The 18277-nt window shown below is 51.2% G+C and overlaps 1 protein-coding gene across 1 annotated transcript in view; it reads left to right on the top strand.

Annotated features, from left to right (window-relative positions):
• LOC139596579 (hydrocephalus-inducing protein-like) overlaps positions 1-13736 on the top strand; it is a 47339-nt gene extending 33603 nt beyond the window's left edge. The window contains exons 24-37 of the mRNA XM_071440985.1: positions 15-116; positions 814-1023; positions 1889-2017; positions 4556-4733; positions 5200-5405; positions 6132-6265; positions 7219-7355; positions 8008-8129; positions 8217-8408; positions 8764-8916; positions 9988-10227; positions 10485-10695; positions 11277-11418; positions 12677-13736. Of these exons, the coding sequence (XP_071297086.1) occupies positions 15-116; positions 814-1023; positions 1889-2017; positions 4556-4733; positions 5200-5405; positions 6132-6265; positions 7219-7355; positions 8008-8129; positions 8217-8408; positions 8764-8916; positions 9988-10227; positions 10485-10695; positions 11277-11418; positions 12677-13475 (2955 nt within the window). The 3' untranslated portion in view covers positions 13476-13736. The remainder of the gene's footprint in view (positions 1-14; positions 117-813; positions 1024-1888; positions 2018-4555; positions 4734-5199; positions 5406-6131; positions 6266-7218; positions 7356-8007; positions 8130-8216; positions 8409-8763; positions 8917-9987; positions 10228-10484; positions 10696-11276; positions 11419-12676) is intronic.
• Positions 13737-18277: the final 4541 nt, after the last annotated feature.

Here is an 18277-nt window from a genome sequence, read left to right as displayed (position 1 = left end):
GGCTTCTTTTTCAGGTGCAATCAGATCAACTTCCTGAATTCCCCCGCCTCCAAGTAGGGTTTGAGGGAATCAGCAGCTCCATGGACGAACCACAGACTTCCCTCGAAGCAGAGAAGGTAGGAGGGAATCTGTCTCACTTGCACATTGTCAGTGTGGCAAGCAGGGCTGGAGCTCCCAGTGCCACTGGTGGCCCCAGCATTGGCCACAGAGGGGCCTCCCATCCCTGCAGGCCCATCACAAAGTGCTGCTGAAGCAACTGGTAGTTGGAGAGGCCATGCAGGACACGTTGTAGGGCTGCCCAAGGACACTTTGCAGCACCTATGGAGGGCACTGCTCCCCCTGGAACTCCTCAGGTGGTCCATAGGAAACTTTTGCAGGAGCTTTTGCTGTAGCACCTTGAGAAAGCAGCATTTAAATCAGAGAGAGGGGAAGAGCCTCAGGAGTCAGATGAGCTGGGCTGGAGTCCTTCGCTCAGCTCCGAGAGCTCTCACTCTGAGCCTCCTCCTTTTCTAAAAGCAGTAAGAAATGCTTTTTAAAGGCAAGTTGTGCATCAGAGAGAATTTCTACTGCCAGGAGACATCCCAGTTCACTTTCACGTAATGTACTAATTAATGCATTGATCTGTGAGTGTGGGAGAAGATTTTCCCCATGGTCCCTGCACTGGTCAGTGGCATGGATGCAGGATGAGATGAGGGTGATTCTGGCAGTGTTTGGGGAATAGGCCCCTCCAGGTACAGCTGCACTTTGCTCCAAGATGCTCTTCTGCATCCATTGCCATGCTCAACAGCTCAAGCTCTCCTGTCTTCCATCCAGGCTTTCAGTATCCTGCCAATGTCAGGTGTGCTGCAGCCAGGTGAGAGCCAGCAGGTCTCCTTCACCTACTCTGGCCACCTCAACACCATCTCCGATGTCACGGCGCTGTGCCACGTGGAGGGAGGCCCCACCTACGAGGTGCTGGTGACCGGGGAGATCTCACGTGTCCGCTACTCCGTGAGGCCCCAGGAGATCAACTGTGGCTTACAGGTACCACACACATCCCTGGCACAGCTCCTTGCCTTGGCACCACGGCCAGCAGGTTCCTGCCCACCTCGCTCCAGGGCTCCCTTCCCTTCCCAGCCCTTTTGTTGGCTCTGGGGCTTGGAAGCCCAACCTTTGAGGGACACATCTGGCATCCAAGCTGCTCTAAAATGGCCATCTCCAACCCTCTCCACAATGCTGGGAATGCCTCTTTTTCAGGGTACCTAACACTGCCTCCTGGGGCAGGCAGGGTCCCAGTGGGGGTGCTCTGAGGGGTGTGTCCCTGAGACATCTCTCTGCTGATCCACACCTAAAGCCTGACCTCCAAGGAGATGCTCTTGTCTAAAGCTCTTGCTTAATCCACACAATAATCAAGGGAAGAAGTTGGGCTTCCAGTCACTACCGTTGGAGAGACTGTCCCAGAATAATCCCCACTTCACTCTTTTCCAGTCAAAAGCCCACAGATATTTCCAGCTGCTGGCCCTGTCTGTGTTGCCCTGGGTGACTCCCTTGTTGCATCTATGTTGCTTGCCAATACTTGCATGCAGGTGCCTTTTCTCCTGGAATGCCTCAGTGCTGTCTCTGTTTCTCCTGGCTGTTGGTGACCCCTCAGAGGGCAGAGGGCCTGTGTGCCCTGGTTCATTTATTGCTGGCCCTCACATGGTTGTTACCACAGCTCTGTGTGCTGCCAGAGCTGCCTGGTGCTGTGCAGGTGCCCTGTGCCTGGGGGTTCCCCAGGTTCCCAAGTGCCCCTATCTCCTCCCTGGTCCCTGCTCCCATGATGTGTCTGCTTTCAAGCCCAGGAGGGAGGAAGGAGATTCCCAGCAGCAGGCCTGGTCTGTAACTTCCCTCTCCTGTGCCTTCTCTCCAGATATTTAATGAAATTCATCACAGCGATGTCACCCTGGTGAACAGTGGCAAGATTGAATTCAAGTGGGTGCTAAAGCCTAGCCCTGCAGACAAGCATCTGCCTGGCGTGTTTCTGGTGAACCCCACCACTGTAAGTAGCACAAGTGACTGAGCCCAGCCCTGTGTCAGGTGGCTCAGGAGAGTGTTAAAGGGAAAAAAGGGGGGGAGGTGGGGAAGGGGGAAAAAAGTCAGAAGGGAAAACCCCAAACCCAGCCATGAGAGAGACAGGGCTGTAAGCAATTTCTGCTGGGGCCAGAGAAGGTCAAACAAGTGCTCTCCTGACAGACTCCCCCACGGCCTTGGCTGGTGGGTGGCTCTGCTGTCAGAGGCAGACACCGGCGGGAGGCACAGGTGCGTGGGTCACTGTCCTGTCCTGCTGGAAGGGGAGCAGAGGAGAATTCTTTTTGATAGATTTCTCAGAGGAAAATAAGGCACAAACCCAGCAAGTAGTGTATCTGAAAACTGTTTGTTGATAAAGAAATGGCATGGTCCCGACCAGAGGGGGGACAGAAAAGAGAGAAAATGAGAAACAGAGGGAGTAACACAGAACAGGGACAGAGCGTCACCGCGAGAGCCCTGAGGCGCTGTGTCGGCTCCTGCTCGGCAGATGGAGCAAGTGCTGCCAACCGCACCAGCGTGCGTGCCCGCCGCGGCGGGAGGGGCTCCATCGGCCGGCAGCGGGGCCGGGGCTGGATCGGCCGGCAGCGGGGCCGGGGCTGGATCGGCCGGCAGCGGGGCCGGGCTGGATCGGCCGGCAGCGGGGCCGGGGCTGGATCGGCCGGCAGCGGGGCCGGGCTGGATCGGCCGGCACCGGGCCGGGCTCCATGGGCCGGCAGCGGGGTCCCGCGGGCTGCGGCCGGGCCGGGCTCAGCAGCCGCGGTTTGTCCCGGTCGGGGCACGGCGGCTGCTCCCTCGGCGGAACAGCGGAGCACTGGGTTGCCGTGGCGAGCGGGGAAGCGGCGACAGCAGCGTAGACAGACAGGGAAGAAGTGGTTCTGTAGGGAGCCGGACCCTCCGGCTGCTCCCAGCCCAACAAAATAACAAAAGTGGCAGGGAAAAACTGTCTGTGTTAACTGCTATTATATGCTGAGATTTCTCCCATAACTCAGCCCGTTTAGGACTTTTTTGCTCAGACAGGCAAAATTTTCCTGGGCTTTGGGGTCTGTCCGCCTCCAAGGGGGAAATCTCTTGCAGCCCCCTAGACACAGAGCCTGTCTGCATTTTCTCCTAACAACCTCCTTTCCACATGGGATGTGTTAAGGCTCCCAGCACGTCTACAGCTTCTATAGTAACTTTTCACCCCACGTTAGAAAGTGGATTTATAACGTATGTTGAGGCATAAGTAAAAATTTAATTGATTGCTCACAGTCACTCAGGGGACCCCGATGGCTGAGATCTCAGGCTGTGCTGGCACTGGAGTGTTTCTGAGGGTCACCTTACCCAGGCTGTGTGGTCACATATCCCTTAGTAGGCTTGCTGCTCCCTGCCTCCTCCAGCTTTGTTGCTGTGCAGCGGCTTTGTGGGGCAGTGAGGGGGCCAGGGAGCAGCGGGGCTGGAAGAGCTGGAGAGAAACTAGCAGCATCCCACCGCTGTCCAAGCTTCTCAGTCCTGCCGGATGTCTTTGAGCCGAAGCAGCGCTCCTGCCTTTGTCCCTCCCTGCGGTGGGAAGAGGAAGCCAATTGGCTTCCCCATTTCTTCATGCCTGTCTCCTGCAAGGGACAAGAGGAGCTGCTGGCCCTGCTCAGTGCAGGGATTTCCCTTCCACAGCGGCAGCAGAAGAGCCTTTTGTTGATGAGGCAGGCTCTTGCTGGCAGAGGGCAAACCCCATCAGCAGCAGAGCTGTGCTCACATCGGACTGTGCTCACATCAGGCTGTGCTGGGGCTGCAGCCTTGTGAGCCCTGGGGAGAACAAACTGCACCCCAGGGTCAGAGGCTCGACCTTTTGGTCACAAGGAAGGTAGAAGGTGTGAGTAACAAAGCCTGCTCCTCAGTTAAAATTTAAAGAAAATTTAATAAGAGACAACAGGGGACCAATAAAGTAGAAGTAGTAGTAGTCAATAGTAGAAATAGTCAATAAAGTAGAAGTAAAAGCGCTGGGTGTTTGACTTGGGTACTTAGCCACAACCAGAGGCACACACCAGTCAACACAGCAACAGCCCTTGTATACTCTGGGTATTGCATCAGCCTAATGCATATTTACAAATGGTTATACATTCTCAAACATTTTAACATAGTTCCTCCTCTGTCCTGCCTTTTTGGAGTATGTGCAGTTGTCCTAGTCCAGGTCATTTGTTACTTTTTTACACATTCAACAGGTTTCCATTCCTTCATTGGTTAAATGTTAATATTGCAACAACTCTTCACCAACATTGGTATCACAACATAACATTCTCATTAAACGAACTCTAAACTTTAGCAAAACTTCTTTTACAAAAGTCATCATTATAAAACACATAGTATCTACTCTAACAATTGTGAAAGCCAATACTGTAATATATTTATCATGAAGGTGATGTGGTTCTGATGGTTTCTTCTAGATGAGAACCTGTCTCCTCAGCCTGTCTGTCCCCTGAGCCATCCCTCATCAAACACTCTGATGCATTCCCTCCCTCTTCTCCCATCCCTGCAGGGTTCCCTTGCACCTGGCAAGAAGCGAGTGCTGAAATTCTCTTACATGCCAGGATTACCAGGAGCCTTCAGCAGGACTTATCAGCTTAAAGTGGGTGACCAGCAACCAGAAAATATCTGCCTGAAAGGAGAAGCATCCTTTCCCATGATCAGTCTGGACCTGCCCTGGAGCATCAGAGGTAGGCACTGCCTGTCTGCCCTCAGGAAAGGCCCCTCTGGTTTTGTTCCCTACCATAGGCCCTGAGGGCAGCTCATGCCAACCTCCACCGAGCCTGGAGGGTTGCAGGACTCCCAGACCAAGTCAAGCCCCCTGGTTGCTTCATGAGTCTTGAGCAGAGGATGCCATGTGGACTTTGTCCCAGGAGCCAACCTGCAGAGCCTGCCATCCTCATCCCTGAAGGACGATGGCTAGAGTGAAAGGCTTGGGAAAGCTGTAAGAGAGGCTGGCAGGGCTTCTGGCAGGGTTGGATCTGTGTGACATTGCAGGGGATGAGATTCAGAGAGGAACAGCAGCATCCACTTTCCATAGATGGCTTGAGGGATTTCTTTCTGGTAGAAACCAGTGTTGGGAGGCAGGGACTTCCCAGCTTCAATGGGACTGGCACTTTGCTCACACTTCTCTTTGTGGATGTTTTCTTCCTTCAGGAAATGAAAAATATGAGAAGATACTGAAACAGCTCATAAAACCCCTGCAACAAGACAATCAGAGGAATAAGTCAGTTATTCTGAAGAAGCCTCAGAGCCTGAAGACCAAGATCTTGAAGTCTCAGACCCTGACAACTCAGACCTTGAAGACTCAGAACCCAAAGAGTCAGGACCTGCAGCCCAGCGTGCTTGCCTCTGGCACTGTAGTAAGAACAGCTGCAGCCCCGTTTGGCACAGGCCACCCTCTCCATGTCACCTGAGCCCCTTGCAGCCCACAGCAGCTCCTGGTGCCCTGATGACACTTGGGACCTCCCTGCCCACTGACAACCTTGTGTCACCTCAGCATTGCCCCTAGGGCTGCCCCGCTGGTCATGTCTCTTCTGGGGCTGCAGCAGCTTCCTGGCTAGCCCAGGGAGAGATCCTGAAGGCCATGCTCCAGGGATGGAGTTGATGGTGCTTTGAGGGAGATGCAGGTCATTGCTGGGGAGTTCATTGTTCCCAACCCAAGCCCTGCCAGATTTACAGCCCTTAACAGCAGCTGCCTGATTGTGCCCTGGGGCTGTGCTGGAGGTGCTCATCTCCAAGAGGCACCAGCTTGGTCCCAGTTCCCTTTCAAGACAGCTGCTGTCCAAGCTGCCTTGGTACAGGCTGGGGGCAGGCAAGTATCTGGAGCTCTGGAAGGTTCCTGGCTTGTCTGTCTGCCTGGCCAGATCAGCTTTGCTGACAGTGTCTGGGCAGGCAAAGATGCTGGAGTTACTTCCCTGGAGATGAGGTCCTGGCTAAGAGAGCAGGAGGTGTCACAGGCACTGAGCAGCCAGACAGGAGGACCCCACACCCCCTCCCAACAAGAGTGGGGTGGGATCCTTTCTCAGGTGCAAGCTGGGCTTTGGGAAGGACCTTTGCTAACCAGCCACTGTCTTCCCTTTCTTCAGTCAGACACTCAGCTGCAGATAAAGATGATGAGGATGCTGATGGAGAAGGCTGCTCTGGAGCTGCAGCAAAAGCTCACATCCCATCCCCTGAAGAGCAGGTTCCCTGACAAGGAGCTGTGCCAGAGTCTTGCCAAGTGAGTAGGGACTCCCATCCCCATCTCCAGGTGCCCCTTGGGAACACCCAGCCATGTCCCCTTCTCCTGAGAGCTCCCTGTTTCTGCAGAGCTGGGAACAGCCTGGACTTCAGAAAGGGTCTGGTCCTGGTGGCTGTGACACGCTGCATGTGAGCAGTGGAGTGTCCTCCCTTCCCCAGCACCACGCTGAGCTTTGGACTGCTCAGCTCCCCACAGCTGTGGGGTTCTGTCCCTAGAGCTGGGGGACCCAGTGCAGACCTTCAGGCCCTTCCAGACAGCATAGATTCTGTCCCTGCTGCCTAGCTCTGAAGGAGACAACTCCCAGCTGAAGTCTTGCTTCCAACTAACAGCTGTGCAGCTGTGACACTGAACAAAAGGAGAAGGGAGCTGCACATGTCAGCAAACCCTTTAAAACCCAACATCAGATGGTTTGAATCCTGGTGGGGTGGCAGGGCAGGTGACATGGCCTGTCCCTTTGCACCATCATGATGCAGCACAAGCATGGGAGGCTTCAATTCAGGAAGAAGATGCTCTGCAGAGCAGCTCATGTGGTCTGGTTGCAGAGCAATGAAGATTTCCTGTGCAGGCAAACCTTATTCCTAGACCCCAAAGCAATTTCAGGCTCAGGCTGTACACCAGGCTAGGCAGTTCCACTGAGAGCAGTGGAGGCCCAGTGGACTCACCTAGCCTGGCTTTTCATGGCAGACGAGCTGTGGCCAGTGTCCATTTTAAACTAATTTTATTTTCAGGTACCATTAGTAGCTGATCAAACCTAGGGCCTGCACTCCTCCTGACTTCCCAAAGTCATTGCCAGGTGGTCAGGCTAAGGGTTTCATGGGCTTGAGCTGAGTTTTTACAGCAGTGAATAAAGAAATAGCCACTGTATTTGTATCCTCCATCCACTTGGATGTGTAGCCAGGCTGTGGTTTAAGGACTGTCCTTATTCCTTGTAGAGTTGAGCTGCCCCAGTATGTCCTGGACATGGGCCCTGTCCTTAGGGGTTACACTGAGACACGCTCTCTGAAGATCACCAACCCTGGGCAGATCCATGTGTCCTTCAAGGTCGATGTATCTGTCCTGCAGGACACAGGTAAGCAGTGCTGGAGACACTTCCTGTGGCCTTGAAGGAGGTGTCTCAGACAGATTAGCTTAAGCCCCTGAACCTGGGGAGGTTTCTGAGCTTTTTCTTCTCAGTGCCCCTGCTGGGAGCTTTAGAGGCAGAGCTCTCCTGGCCAGCCATGCCCAGGGACCTGGCCTGCCTGCAACTGCCCCAACACTTCAGTGCAGGGGCCAATGGACTCATCACCCTGGTCACCTCTCAGCATCTTCCCCCCTTGGCTCCCACGAGCAGCAAGTTTCTTTGGGCACTCTGTGGGCTTGTTTTGCCAACCAGTGGGGTCTGCTGTGTTTTGGAAGTGCTTTGTTTGGAGTTCACGCTGTCACAGCACTTGTATTCAGTCTTTATTGAGGAAGCAGCCTGTGAGATCCTCTGGTGGATCAAAAGAGGTTTCCAAAAGAGGCCTTGAGGCAAAGAGGCCTTGAGGCAAGGCTGCCCTTCCATCACACAGTGGCTCACTGTGTCTGAAGGGTGTTCAGATGCACTCTTAAGTTTTGTCCAGGTCACAGCACAGCGTGGGGCTTTTGCCAGACCTCTCAGCCAGGACACCTGTAAGGCCTTAACGTGCTTGTACACATTTTGTGTTTTGTGTGTATCTCAGCTGCTTTGTGTTCATCTGTTCAAGGTTTCAGCGTGGGCCTGGACCAGATGATTTGCCTGCCCCCCAACAACAGCGTGGACTTTGACGTGCACTTTGAAAGTGCCCACAAGCCTTATGGTGACGTGGAAGTGCTGCTGCCCATAGAGGTACCACAGCTCTTGGGGCAGGCAGCAGGCTGGGCACAGCAGCAGATGTCACCCGCACCCTCTGCTGAATCCTCTGTCCTTCTCCAGGTGACAAAAGGCCCTATGTACAGCATCCGCATCCGTGCCACTGTGTCTGAAGTGTCACTCACCCTCACCAAGAACAGACTGCAGTTCTCTGACATACCTGTTGGGCAGTGCCAGGTTGAGACCATCCAACTCTACAACCGGTTCCCAGAATCCTGCAAATGGTTCATTGCTTCCAACAAGCCTGCTCTGAAGGTAAAGCACAGGCCACATTGAACACGGAACTTGGTCGGGTTTTCTTTGTGACTCTTGCTCTTTCTGCTCCTGTGGCTGCCTGAGCACTTGAGTCTACAGTGTGTTTGAGGAAAGTTCTGAGGGTCTAGATCAAGGCTGGTTTGCCTCAACCTGTTCCATTAGCTGATGCTTTGCTTTGCTGCCATCTTCACCCATTCCTCTTCCTCCTCTGAGGACAGTAGTTCCCTATCTGCCTGCCCTGTCTCCAGGGCTTCCCTCCAGCTCTGGGCTTTGGGGCCACACTTGGTTTGGCTGTGGGTGCTCTCAGCTCCGTGTCAGTGTGAGGAGACCTCACATGATTGGTTTCTGTGCCCAGAATAGTCACCTCAAATTCATGACACCAGCCGTACGTCAGAAGCTGCAGGTGCTGGTGGATGAGCCCTGTCCCTTTGACGTGACGCCCTCCAAAGGAACCCTTGATCCAGGAAAGTGGCAGGATCTGCAAATCCAGTTTACACCCGAGGAGGAGGTGAGACTGGCGGGTGTCAGCCCAGGAGGCTGTCAGGGCTGTCTGGAAATGAGGGCCTGGTGCAGAGAGTGTGGTAGGAGCTCTGCCTTCACAGGGAGCTTTCTGCAAGCCCCATACTCTGCGTGGCTCAGTTCACCCCACAGAGCACTCGTGTGAGATGTGCTTTGAAATGCCCACAGGGAGCTTGCACAGAGAGCACCAGGGCTCTGAGGCTGCCTCTTGGCACATGGGGGGGATGTGCCCAACTCCCCTCAGCCTCCCCCTTGCCTGGCTGTATTTGCAGCTGTGACACTCAGTGCAGAGCAGCTGCCCACTCACAGAGGATAATCCTGGAATGGCTCATCCTGCTGCAGGACTGACAGACCAAACAGCCACCACCCACCTTCCTGGGCATGGCAGGACGGTCACCTGTAGTGGGGTGCTGCCAGCAGTCCCTGGGGCTCTGGCCTGCCTGCACATTCCTGTCCAGCTGGGGATTCAGCTTAAAGGACAAAGCATTCCCAAAAGTGGTTTGCCTGTGGCTGCTGGGTCTCGGAAACTGGCAGCGTGTACCAGCATGGCCACAAGTGCTTCTGTGCCCACACACAGTCCCAGGGATCTTTTAATTGCTCAAGAAATGTAACCATCTTGTGTCTGGCTTGGACCAGAGCCAGACACTAAGCAGAAGAAGATGACCGTTATTTCTTGCCAGTGAGAGCTCATTTGCCTCTCTCGTGGAGCTGGTGTTTGCCTGATGCAGCAGTGCCAGGACTGTGTCTGGACACTGTAACCCTGAGGGCCCTTCCCATGAGCACTGCACTCCTGCATGACTAGGTGAAAATGTCTGACAGTCCATTGTACATACATCCATCTGATTCCCAAATACCCAGTTACAGTGCACACCAGCGTTCATCCCAGTTACTCAGACCCAGACTACTACAGATGCTCTAGTCCCTAGCATAAGTAAATATCTGGTTTCCATTCACCTTGGAGGGACTGATAACACCCTGACCTTGGGGCAAGCCTTGTTGTATTTGGGGTCCTGTCACCTGGGACTTCATGGATGAGTTTTCTGCACTTTCCTCTTTTCAGAGGTCTTACAAGAATGAGCTGGAGTTTATCATTTGTGGGAGCAGCAATCGTTTAAAGCTGCACCTCTCAGGACAAGGTCTGGAGCCACGGTTGGAGTTCAGACCCCCAGCACTAAAGATGGGAGGGATGCTGGTGGACAGCGATGGGGTGGAGGCCACAGTGGTGGTGAAGAACCCATGCAACTTCCCCATTGAGTTTTACTCACTGGATTTTGATGAGCAGTACCTTGAGGAGGAGAAGGTGAGAAGGCAGGTCTGGTCTCCATGTACACGCTGCCCAAGCTTCACAGCACTCCAGCATTCCCAGGCTTGTGCCAGGGAGATGGAGGCAATCCCCAGGGCAAAGCCAGCTCTGCTCACATGCTGTGGGAGGACCTAAACTAAATAGTTGGTGTTATTGGGAGGAAGGGAGGAGACAGAAAATGGGTTGATTGAGTCTGTGTGATGAAAGGCAAGAAAAGGAATCTTGCATATAGCTTCTCTTCCCTCCACACACAGATCCTGCGGATGGCAGTGGGGTCTGAGTACCAAAAGAGCTTTTTTATGCCTCCACGTGCCATCGGTGAGACACTGCCTCCAGAGGTGCTGCAGGACCACGAAGCACACAGGAGGCCAAAGGCTCAACAGGCAGAGCTCAAGCCCATGGCAGAAGCCAAGGCCAGGGCTGAGTCTGAGTCCAAGGCCAAGGCCATGGGCAAGGCAGCAGCAGGTCAGAAAAACAGTGAGGGTTTGGTGGTGTCTGTTTTGCCTGTGGTCCAGCCCATACACCCTGAACCTTCTCTGTCACCTTGCTCTCCAGGGAAAGCCCATTCTTTTAGCAGCTGCCTGTTCCCCAGCTTGGTGGAGGAGCTCTTGGCTGAAGGGCTGTGGCATCCTCTACCAACCCTGAGTGTAGCCAAAGCAAGCTCCTATCTGCCTGCCATAGACTGGGGAAATAATCAGGATATTTCCTTGTGTCCCTTAGCCACAAAGACTAGGGCTGGATGAGTTCCTCAGCCAATAGGACCAGGTCTAATATCACTGGCTCTTTTATATTTGCACCTTCCTAGCAACAAAAGAACAATCTCATCTTGCTTTCACCGAGTCTCCTTTCCTGGGATCCGAGGGCATGGGGAATTTACTGCCCGGCCATAGCTTGGGGGATTGTCTGAATTCTGGGGAGGGATACAAGCTCCCCAATATCTCCTGGGATGATAGGCTGGGTCAGGAAATGCTGTGAATCCTTGCAGCTGGCGCAGAGCACCCAGGTCAGCTTGCAGTCACTCATGGTTTCTCCTCTTTGTGCTAAAGAACTGCAGCGAGAGAAAGCTCTGCAGAGGAAAGCAGAATGTATCTTACAAATAGATGAGGATGAGTATGATGCCCTCCCTAAGGAGAAGAAAGCAGAAGTGGATAAAATAGCACTGGAAAGGAAGCTCATACGGAGGGAAAAGTGAGTAAGGCTTCCATGGGTTACTGCTGTTCCATGGGTTATTGTCCCTGGAGGGCAATTCCCTGCTCCAAGGACTCTGAGCTCAGAGGTGCTGGATAGCAAAGGCCAGAAGCAGCACAGGGATGGCCATTCTGAGCTCCCTGGCTCCCAAGAGAGGAAGGACCTTCTTCTGTTGAGACAGAAGATCTTCTTCTCTATTGGAGTGCTGAGCCCTCCTGGCTTAGATGCTGCCTGCAGGGAGCTGGGCTCTGGGCTTGCCTTGGCACTGCCTCTAGAGGTGTCTTTAGGTCCATGGTGTTGAGTTGCACCTTCTTGATCATCTCCCTTCACCAAAACAGTGGGATTGTGGTATGGGCAGGTGTGGGGCACAGAGCAAAGCTTGGTTTGGGTCCTGCTCCTGCCACAGCATTGCAAGTCCTTGCAATGCTGATCTGCCAGGCTTCTCCTTATGGTGGGACACCACCCACAGAAGCTCACGTCCTTTGGGCTCCCCTTCAGCTGCAGCAGTAGGCCAGCCCAGGAGAAGCTCAGCTCCAGCAAGGCAGCCCAGCTCAGGACACACAGGCAAAGTGTGGAGCTGAGAGTGGAGGCTGGTTAAAGCAAGTCTGTGTATCAGGACTTCCTTCAGCCCAGGCTGAAGTTGGTTTCATGGGGAGGAGACAGATGAGGCTGTTTCAGATGGCTTTCATGGCAGAGAGCACCGGTTTGCTTGCTCACAGCTGGGTTCCTGCAGGAAATCTGGCTGACAAGAGCCTGTCTTGCAGGAGAGGAGTTCCTGCAGCCTTTGCTTTCTGACTGATAGGATTATTCTCATTAAGGAGCAGGCTGTGCCCTGAGGGGTGCTGAATGAGCTGAGTGAGAATTGTAGGAGAGATAAGCAGATGTCAGCAATCTGTGATCTGCTTTAAACTGGGAAATCAAGAGACAGAGAGCATTTTCAGGCATCAGCACAGAGAGCTGCTGGATCAGCCTTTGGCAGTGGGCTGGAGGTGTCTGGCTGTGCCTTAAGAGGGAGCTTGCACAGCCAAGACCTTATGATGGCAACGTTCAGGTTTGGCTGGTCTTGGAGGTCCCCTTCCACCAATGCCCTCACTTGGGATGTTCCCAACCTCTGTGGGTTGAGAAAAATTCACGGAAATGGTCTGGTGGTTCTGCCTGGCCTCAGGGTCAAGGAATGAAGTGCAGGGCCGGCCAGGACTGCTGAGCCCAAGTTTCTGGTGGGGACTCTCAGCGATTTTTTCTGTTTTGTTTGCTGAAGGGAGCTGAAGCAGCTGGCTCAAAAGCGTGAGGAAGAGGCAAAAGCCTTAGAGGAGGAAGAGAGGCGGAAGGAGGAAGAAAGGCGGAAGGAGGAAGAGAAGCGGAAGAAGGACAAGAAGGGTGTCTCTGTGGGGAAGCAACCTCCAAAACCAGAGAAGGGGAAAACCAAACCCCCAGAGAAGAAGGAAACCAAGGCTCCAGAGGGGAAGGAAACCAAGGCTCCAGAGAGGAAGGAAACCATGATCCCAGAGAAGAAAAACAAACCTCCAGAAAAGAAGGAAACCAAACCCCCAGAGAAGAAGGAGACGAAAATCCTAAAGAAGGCAACCGAACCCCCAGAGAAGAAAAACAAACCTCCAGAAAAGGAAACTAAATCCCCAGAGAGAAAGGCAACCAAAATCCCAGAGAAGGAAACCAAAGCTCCAAAGAAGGGGGAAGCAAAAGCCCCAGAGAAGGGGGAACCCAAAACCTCAAAGAAGGATGAAACCAAAGCCCCAGAGAAGGGGGGAACCAAAGCCCAAAAGAAGGGGAGAACCAAAGCCCCAAAGAAGGGAGAAACTGAAATCCCAGAGGACGCAGCTGAGATGGAGAACTTGATCCAGAGGTTTCAGATCTATGAGTCATTGCAGCAGAATTTCTCCTACTGGAACAGAGTTCAGGGTACTGTGCAGATACCTGTGATCCAAAAGGGAAACAAGTTCCAGCATGCAGCTGGAAACAAAGGTCAGAAGACCAATAAGCCTCAGGAGAAGATGAAGAAGAAACCTGAACAAAAATGTAGAGACCAAAGCAATCTTTAGTCATCTCAGCTGAAGATGCAAAGCAAAGTTACAGAGGGGACAGTCAGATGATGATGTTCCACAATGACTGGGTATCATCTGTGCTGATGGGGAGGTTACCCCTTCTTGGGACTCAGTTTTTTCAGGCAGGGAAAGATTATTCTTTATTCACTCAACTCAGTTTATACAGTTTCAGACCTCGTGTGCAACTTTAATTAGTTAATAGATTTCTTTCTAAGTAAGCTATTGGTTAATAAAATATATTTTACTTGTGCATCAAATGTCTCTATTGTATTGTTTACTTGTTCTCTGCACTGATTCTCATGGGACAAATCCTTGTTGTTGCAGGTACATTTGTTTTTCACCCTCAGAATAGATTGTTAACGAACTCTTATTCTCAAAATAGCTTCACATGGGAACTTGTAACTGCTTCTCTGCACTTAGAAGAGATGACAGGCCAGCTGTTAATATTGCAGAACAAGGCCTGATTTCATAAGGCCTTTCTTTTATCATTATTCTACCTGTCTATGACATCTCCCCCTTTTCATTCATTTAAAAAAGGCTCCTATGTTCTGATGTTGAAACAGCTCACTCTTGTGAGGGTATTATCTCATGAAGGTTTTCACTGGTTATCTGTTAGACAACTGAAAGGTGAATAAGCCATAAATGAAATAACAGCATGATGGTGTACTGGAGGGATTAAAGTTGTAAAAAGCATATTGGAATTCTAAGTAAATCAGTTATGAGAAAAACTCATGGGAAGTGCAAATTCCATGGAAACAGAAATTCAGTACGACTTTTTAAAGTGCAGGGTTACTGAAAAATAAATATAATAATGTGCAATTTAGCATATTGCTGAATAACCCAACAGCTTTTTGTGACTGTATCTGGCATCATTTTATATGGCAAATTTGTTAGCATTCTTGTTAAAAATATCAGACCATGTTAAAATTTGATAGGTAATAAGGTGTTGCATTTACCGCTTTTCAATCTCTCCAGTAACTGTAAAACTATATAAAACAATCAGAATTTAGTCAGAAAACGAAATAAATTTAAAAAACCCCTATAGCAACACGTTTTCAAGGCGCACAAACACAGTAGGTAAGGCTCCTACCTCCTATCAGACAGAAGTAATCAAGCAGCTCTGCACCAGAGCAGGGGCCTGTGCCGCCCACAGGGCAGAGGGAAAGCCCTACAAAAAGGGAAACTATGGGGAGAAGAGAGGACATTTAAAGTGCAGTGACATAACTACACATCAATAAAGCTTCTCTTAATATTCACACAATAGTCATCCCTTCATTGCGCGGGCCAATCCTCTCATTATCCATGGATCCCAGCAGGGCCCTGCGGCCGTGAATGCGGCCCGCTCTGGGCTCGCCTGGCTCGGCCGCCACAGCGCCCCCGGGGCCGCTGCACCTCTGCTCCCCCAAAACACCCGCGGGGAAAAGAGCAGGGCAAAGGCAGCAACACAAAACAAACTCTAAAACCCGCGCACAAAAAGATAAACACAGAAAAGGCACAAGCTGCATTTTATTTCATCTTCTGCCAACACAGTCACTGACTGAGAGTTGTATTTCCACGGCAAAGATCTGCCTTTTGAGAAACTTCAAACACAGAAATATCTTTTTTACTAGATGCGTACAAGGCCAGGCCTCATTGGAGGCACAGCTTTTCTCACAACTCTGTATCATCTTTAACTGAAAAAGAATTAAGCAGTATGGTCATGAGTCTGGCATCTCAGCCAGAAAGGCCAGGTATTAGAGGGAAGAAGTCAGCCTATAAAATCTGATTATTTTTCCTCTTCCATTGGTCTGTCAATAATGTTAATCAGAATGTATCTCTACATGTTAACATGAAGGTGTTTGTATTTACATAAGCAGTAATATATCTATAAAGACTTTTGAATTCTCTTCAAGGACAAGAAAATTTGAACCAATAATCCTTTCCTAATAGACAGGTCCAGTTTAACTTTTCACTGAAGATGTTAAACCCAAGGGTAGTTCATGTAATGCTGTCCTTACATGTCGCTATCTTCATGCACAACAGCCCATCTTTATTCTTCACAGCTCACATTTATATGGTTTTCTAAAGGCATTGTCTTTCATTTTAATTGGTTAGTAATTTACTGCAATTCGGTTCATTGGTTGGTAGTTGCTAAAGTACATGTTAGTCAAAACCTTTCCTCCCTAACGAGGTTTACATTCTTGTCTCCTGGATAGAAGCTGTGGGTAGAAGTCTTTCTTCTTCTTTCTTCTCCTTTCTCACAGGAACTTGTCAGGCTAGCTGTTAGCTGTACTTAGCTGAAGCAGCAGGCCTGAGCCATAACTTTACAAGGGTAACAAAGCTCTTCTTTTATACGGCTTTACAATATTGTATGTAACAATGTTGTATGCAACATTGACATATGATTATTTCAATCTTAAAGAATAATCTTAAATTTCTTTCACGTGAATTTTGACCTTTGTAATATTTGTGTATGATATATTTGGAGTTAAAATCTGGTTTGAATCATCCCTTCATAGAATCACAGACTCATGAAATCATCAAGGTTGGGAAAGCTCCCTGAGACCACGGAGTCCCAGCTGTGCCCGATGCCCACCTTGTCCCCAGCCCAGAGCCCTGAGTGCCACCTCCAGCCCTTCCTGGGACACCTGCAGGGATGGGCACTGCCAAGCTCCCTGGGCAGCCCCTGCCAAGGCCTGAGCAGCCTTTCCATGGGGAAATTCCTGCTGGTGCCCAGCCTGAGCCCAGCCTGAGGCCGTTCCCTCTGCTCCTGTCCCTGTCCCTGGGAGCACAGCCCGACCCCCCGGCTGTCCCCTCCTGGCAGGGAGTTGTGCAGAGCCACAAGGGCCCCCCTGAGCCTCTTTTGCTCCAGGCTCAGCCCCTGCCCAGCTCCCTCAGCCCCTGCTGGGGCTCCAGCCAGGATAGCATCCTAGTGCTATACAAAGAGCAGTGTATAGACCTGCCATAGGTGCCTTTATCACCACATTTTAAACTTTCATAAATACAGAAAGACTCTTCAGAAAGCACTAAAGCCAAGTCAGCAGCAAAAGTGCCAATGTCCTCTGCAAAGCAGCGCGGCCCGGCCCGGGCCGGCCCCAGGCTCGGTGCCGCGGTTGCCCGGTAACCGCGCCCGGGCCCTCAGCGTCTGTGACGGCGCCGTGGCCTCAGCGCCCGCAGCCGGCGCTGCTGCTCATTCGCACTCGGCATTAGCCAAGCGAATGGTTCGCAGAGATTGGTCTCTACGAGTCCTGTGATTTCGCGGAGAATTGGTCTCTGTGAGCAACTCGGAAACTCGCAAAACATTGGTTTTTGCTAGGGACTCCTAAATTCACAGAACATTGGTTTCTGTGAGGGAGTCCTGAACTTACAAACCATTGGTCTTTGTGAGGGAGTCCTGAATTTCGTTTGAAGGTAAAGATTGACTCAAGTTGTACTTTCTGGTTTTGTCACATCTCTGCTCTGAAAGAGAATGCCAAAGGGAAATACAGGATGGGATAATGCCAGTCTTCAGTTTGGTGGCATGTACAGCTGAGGGGATGAACCATATATGGTCTGCTGATGGTGCTTTTTGTCTCACCGAAGAAATGCAACATTTCCTAAATATACTAGTCTATCCATTTTTTCCTATAGTATTTATTTAAACTACTTATAGGTGAATAAGTTCTGTTCAAGTTTCAGGGGGTTGTTATGATCTGGTTATTAAAATTATTAAGGAGATGCCCCTGGATTAAGGTGCAAAACCTGACCATGTGCCAAAGTCAATAGTTTGGATTTTATGGAACAGTAAATGTAAGGAAGAGAGAGGGAGAAAGAAATAGCAAAAGGAGGGGGGAGGGAGGGAGCTGGGAAGGGGGGAAGAAAGAGAGCAACAGAGAGAGATTTAGTAGAAAATATCACCATTCCATGGATCCCATCCCATTCAATCCTCTTCTGGTCTTCTCTGTGGTGAGGCCTCACAAAATGGAAGACTCCAAAGGATTAATGCAGATTTGGGCAAGGTGGGACTGCCCAGGTAGCTCCCTGGGGTGGGGCAAGTTTGGCTTTGTCTCTTGCTACTCTCAAATAATATAAAATCTTTAGCACTAGGATATCCTTTGAGTCTGCCCTGAATTGGGTTGTGGCTTTTCAGATCTGTTGTGTTACTTTGCATGCCCTGCAGTTGTCTGGTGCAAGGCCTCAGGAATGGCTCTGGGGGCACTTTGGAGGTCTTTGATGGGTTATGACACCCCTTCAGCTGCCCCTCATGGGAATGTCCCCTGGATGTGGCCTTCTGGGGCTGGGGGCTTTTAGAGCTGAGCCAGTTTGTCTGAGGGAGGATGGGTGTCCACTGCCCCTTAGCAGAGGTTGTGCCACACGCCCAGAATTTCCTCCTCCCCCCTCTGTTGATGGGAGGTTTGAGTGCAAACCTGGCCTCAGCAGACGAGTCTGTGGCTATGACTTCCCCAGCCTGAAGGCAGACAGAGCTGATTTTCAGCACAGCTGCTGGGTCTGGCTTTAGTGGGGATGTATTTTTCTCCCTCAGCCTTGTTCACTTCTCCCCAGACCTGAGCTAATGGGACAATAGTGTCAGCTTTATCTTGTCTCAAGTTCCCTTAGGCAGCTTAACTCACAGTGCCAAGTTCCAGTCAGGAGGCATTTTCAGGGAAGGGTGGGCTTGGGGGTCTCAGCTTCTCTATACAGTTTTGTCACAATGGGCAAAAAGTCCTTTATAGCAATATTTAAGCCATTAGCCATAACACTCCAGTCTCTCACAAGTCCTGTGAGGAGCAGCTGAGAGAGCAGGGGTTGTTTAGCCTAAAGAAGAGGAGGTCCACTCAAGC

This window comes from Agelaius tricolor, unplaced genomic scaffold (genome assembly GCF_023055355.1).
Source record: "Agelaius tricolor isolate 1412-34295 unplaced genomic scaffold, bAgeTri1.0.p SCAF_15, whole genome shotgun sequence".
In the NCBI taxonomy this organism is placed as follows: Eukaryota; Metazoa; Chordata; class Aves; order Passeriformes; family Icteridae; genus Agelaius; species Agelaius tricolor.
This window is presented reverse-complemented; position numbering and strand designations above follow the sequence as displayed.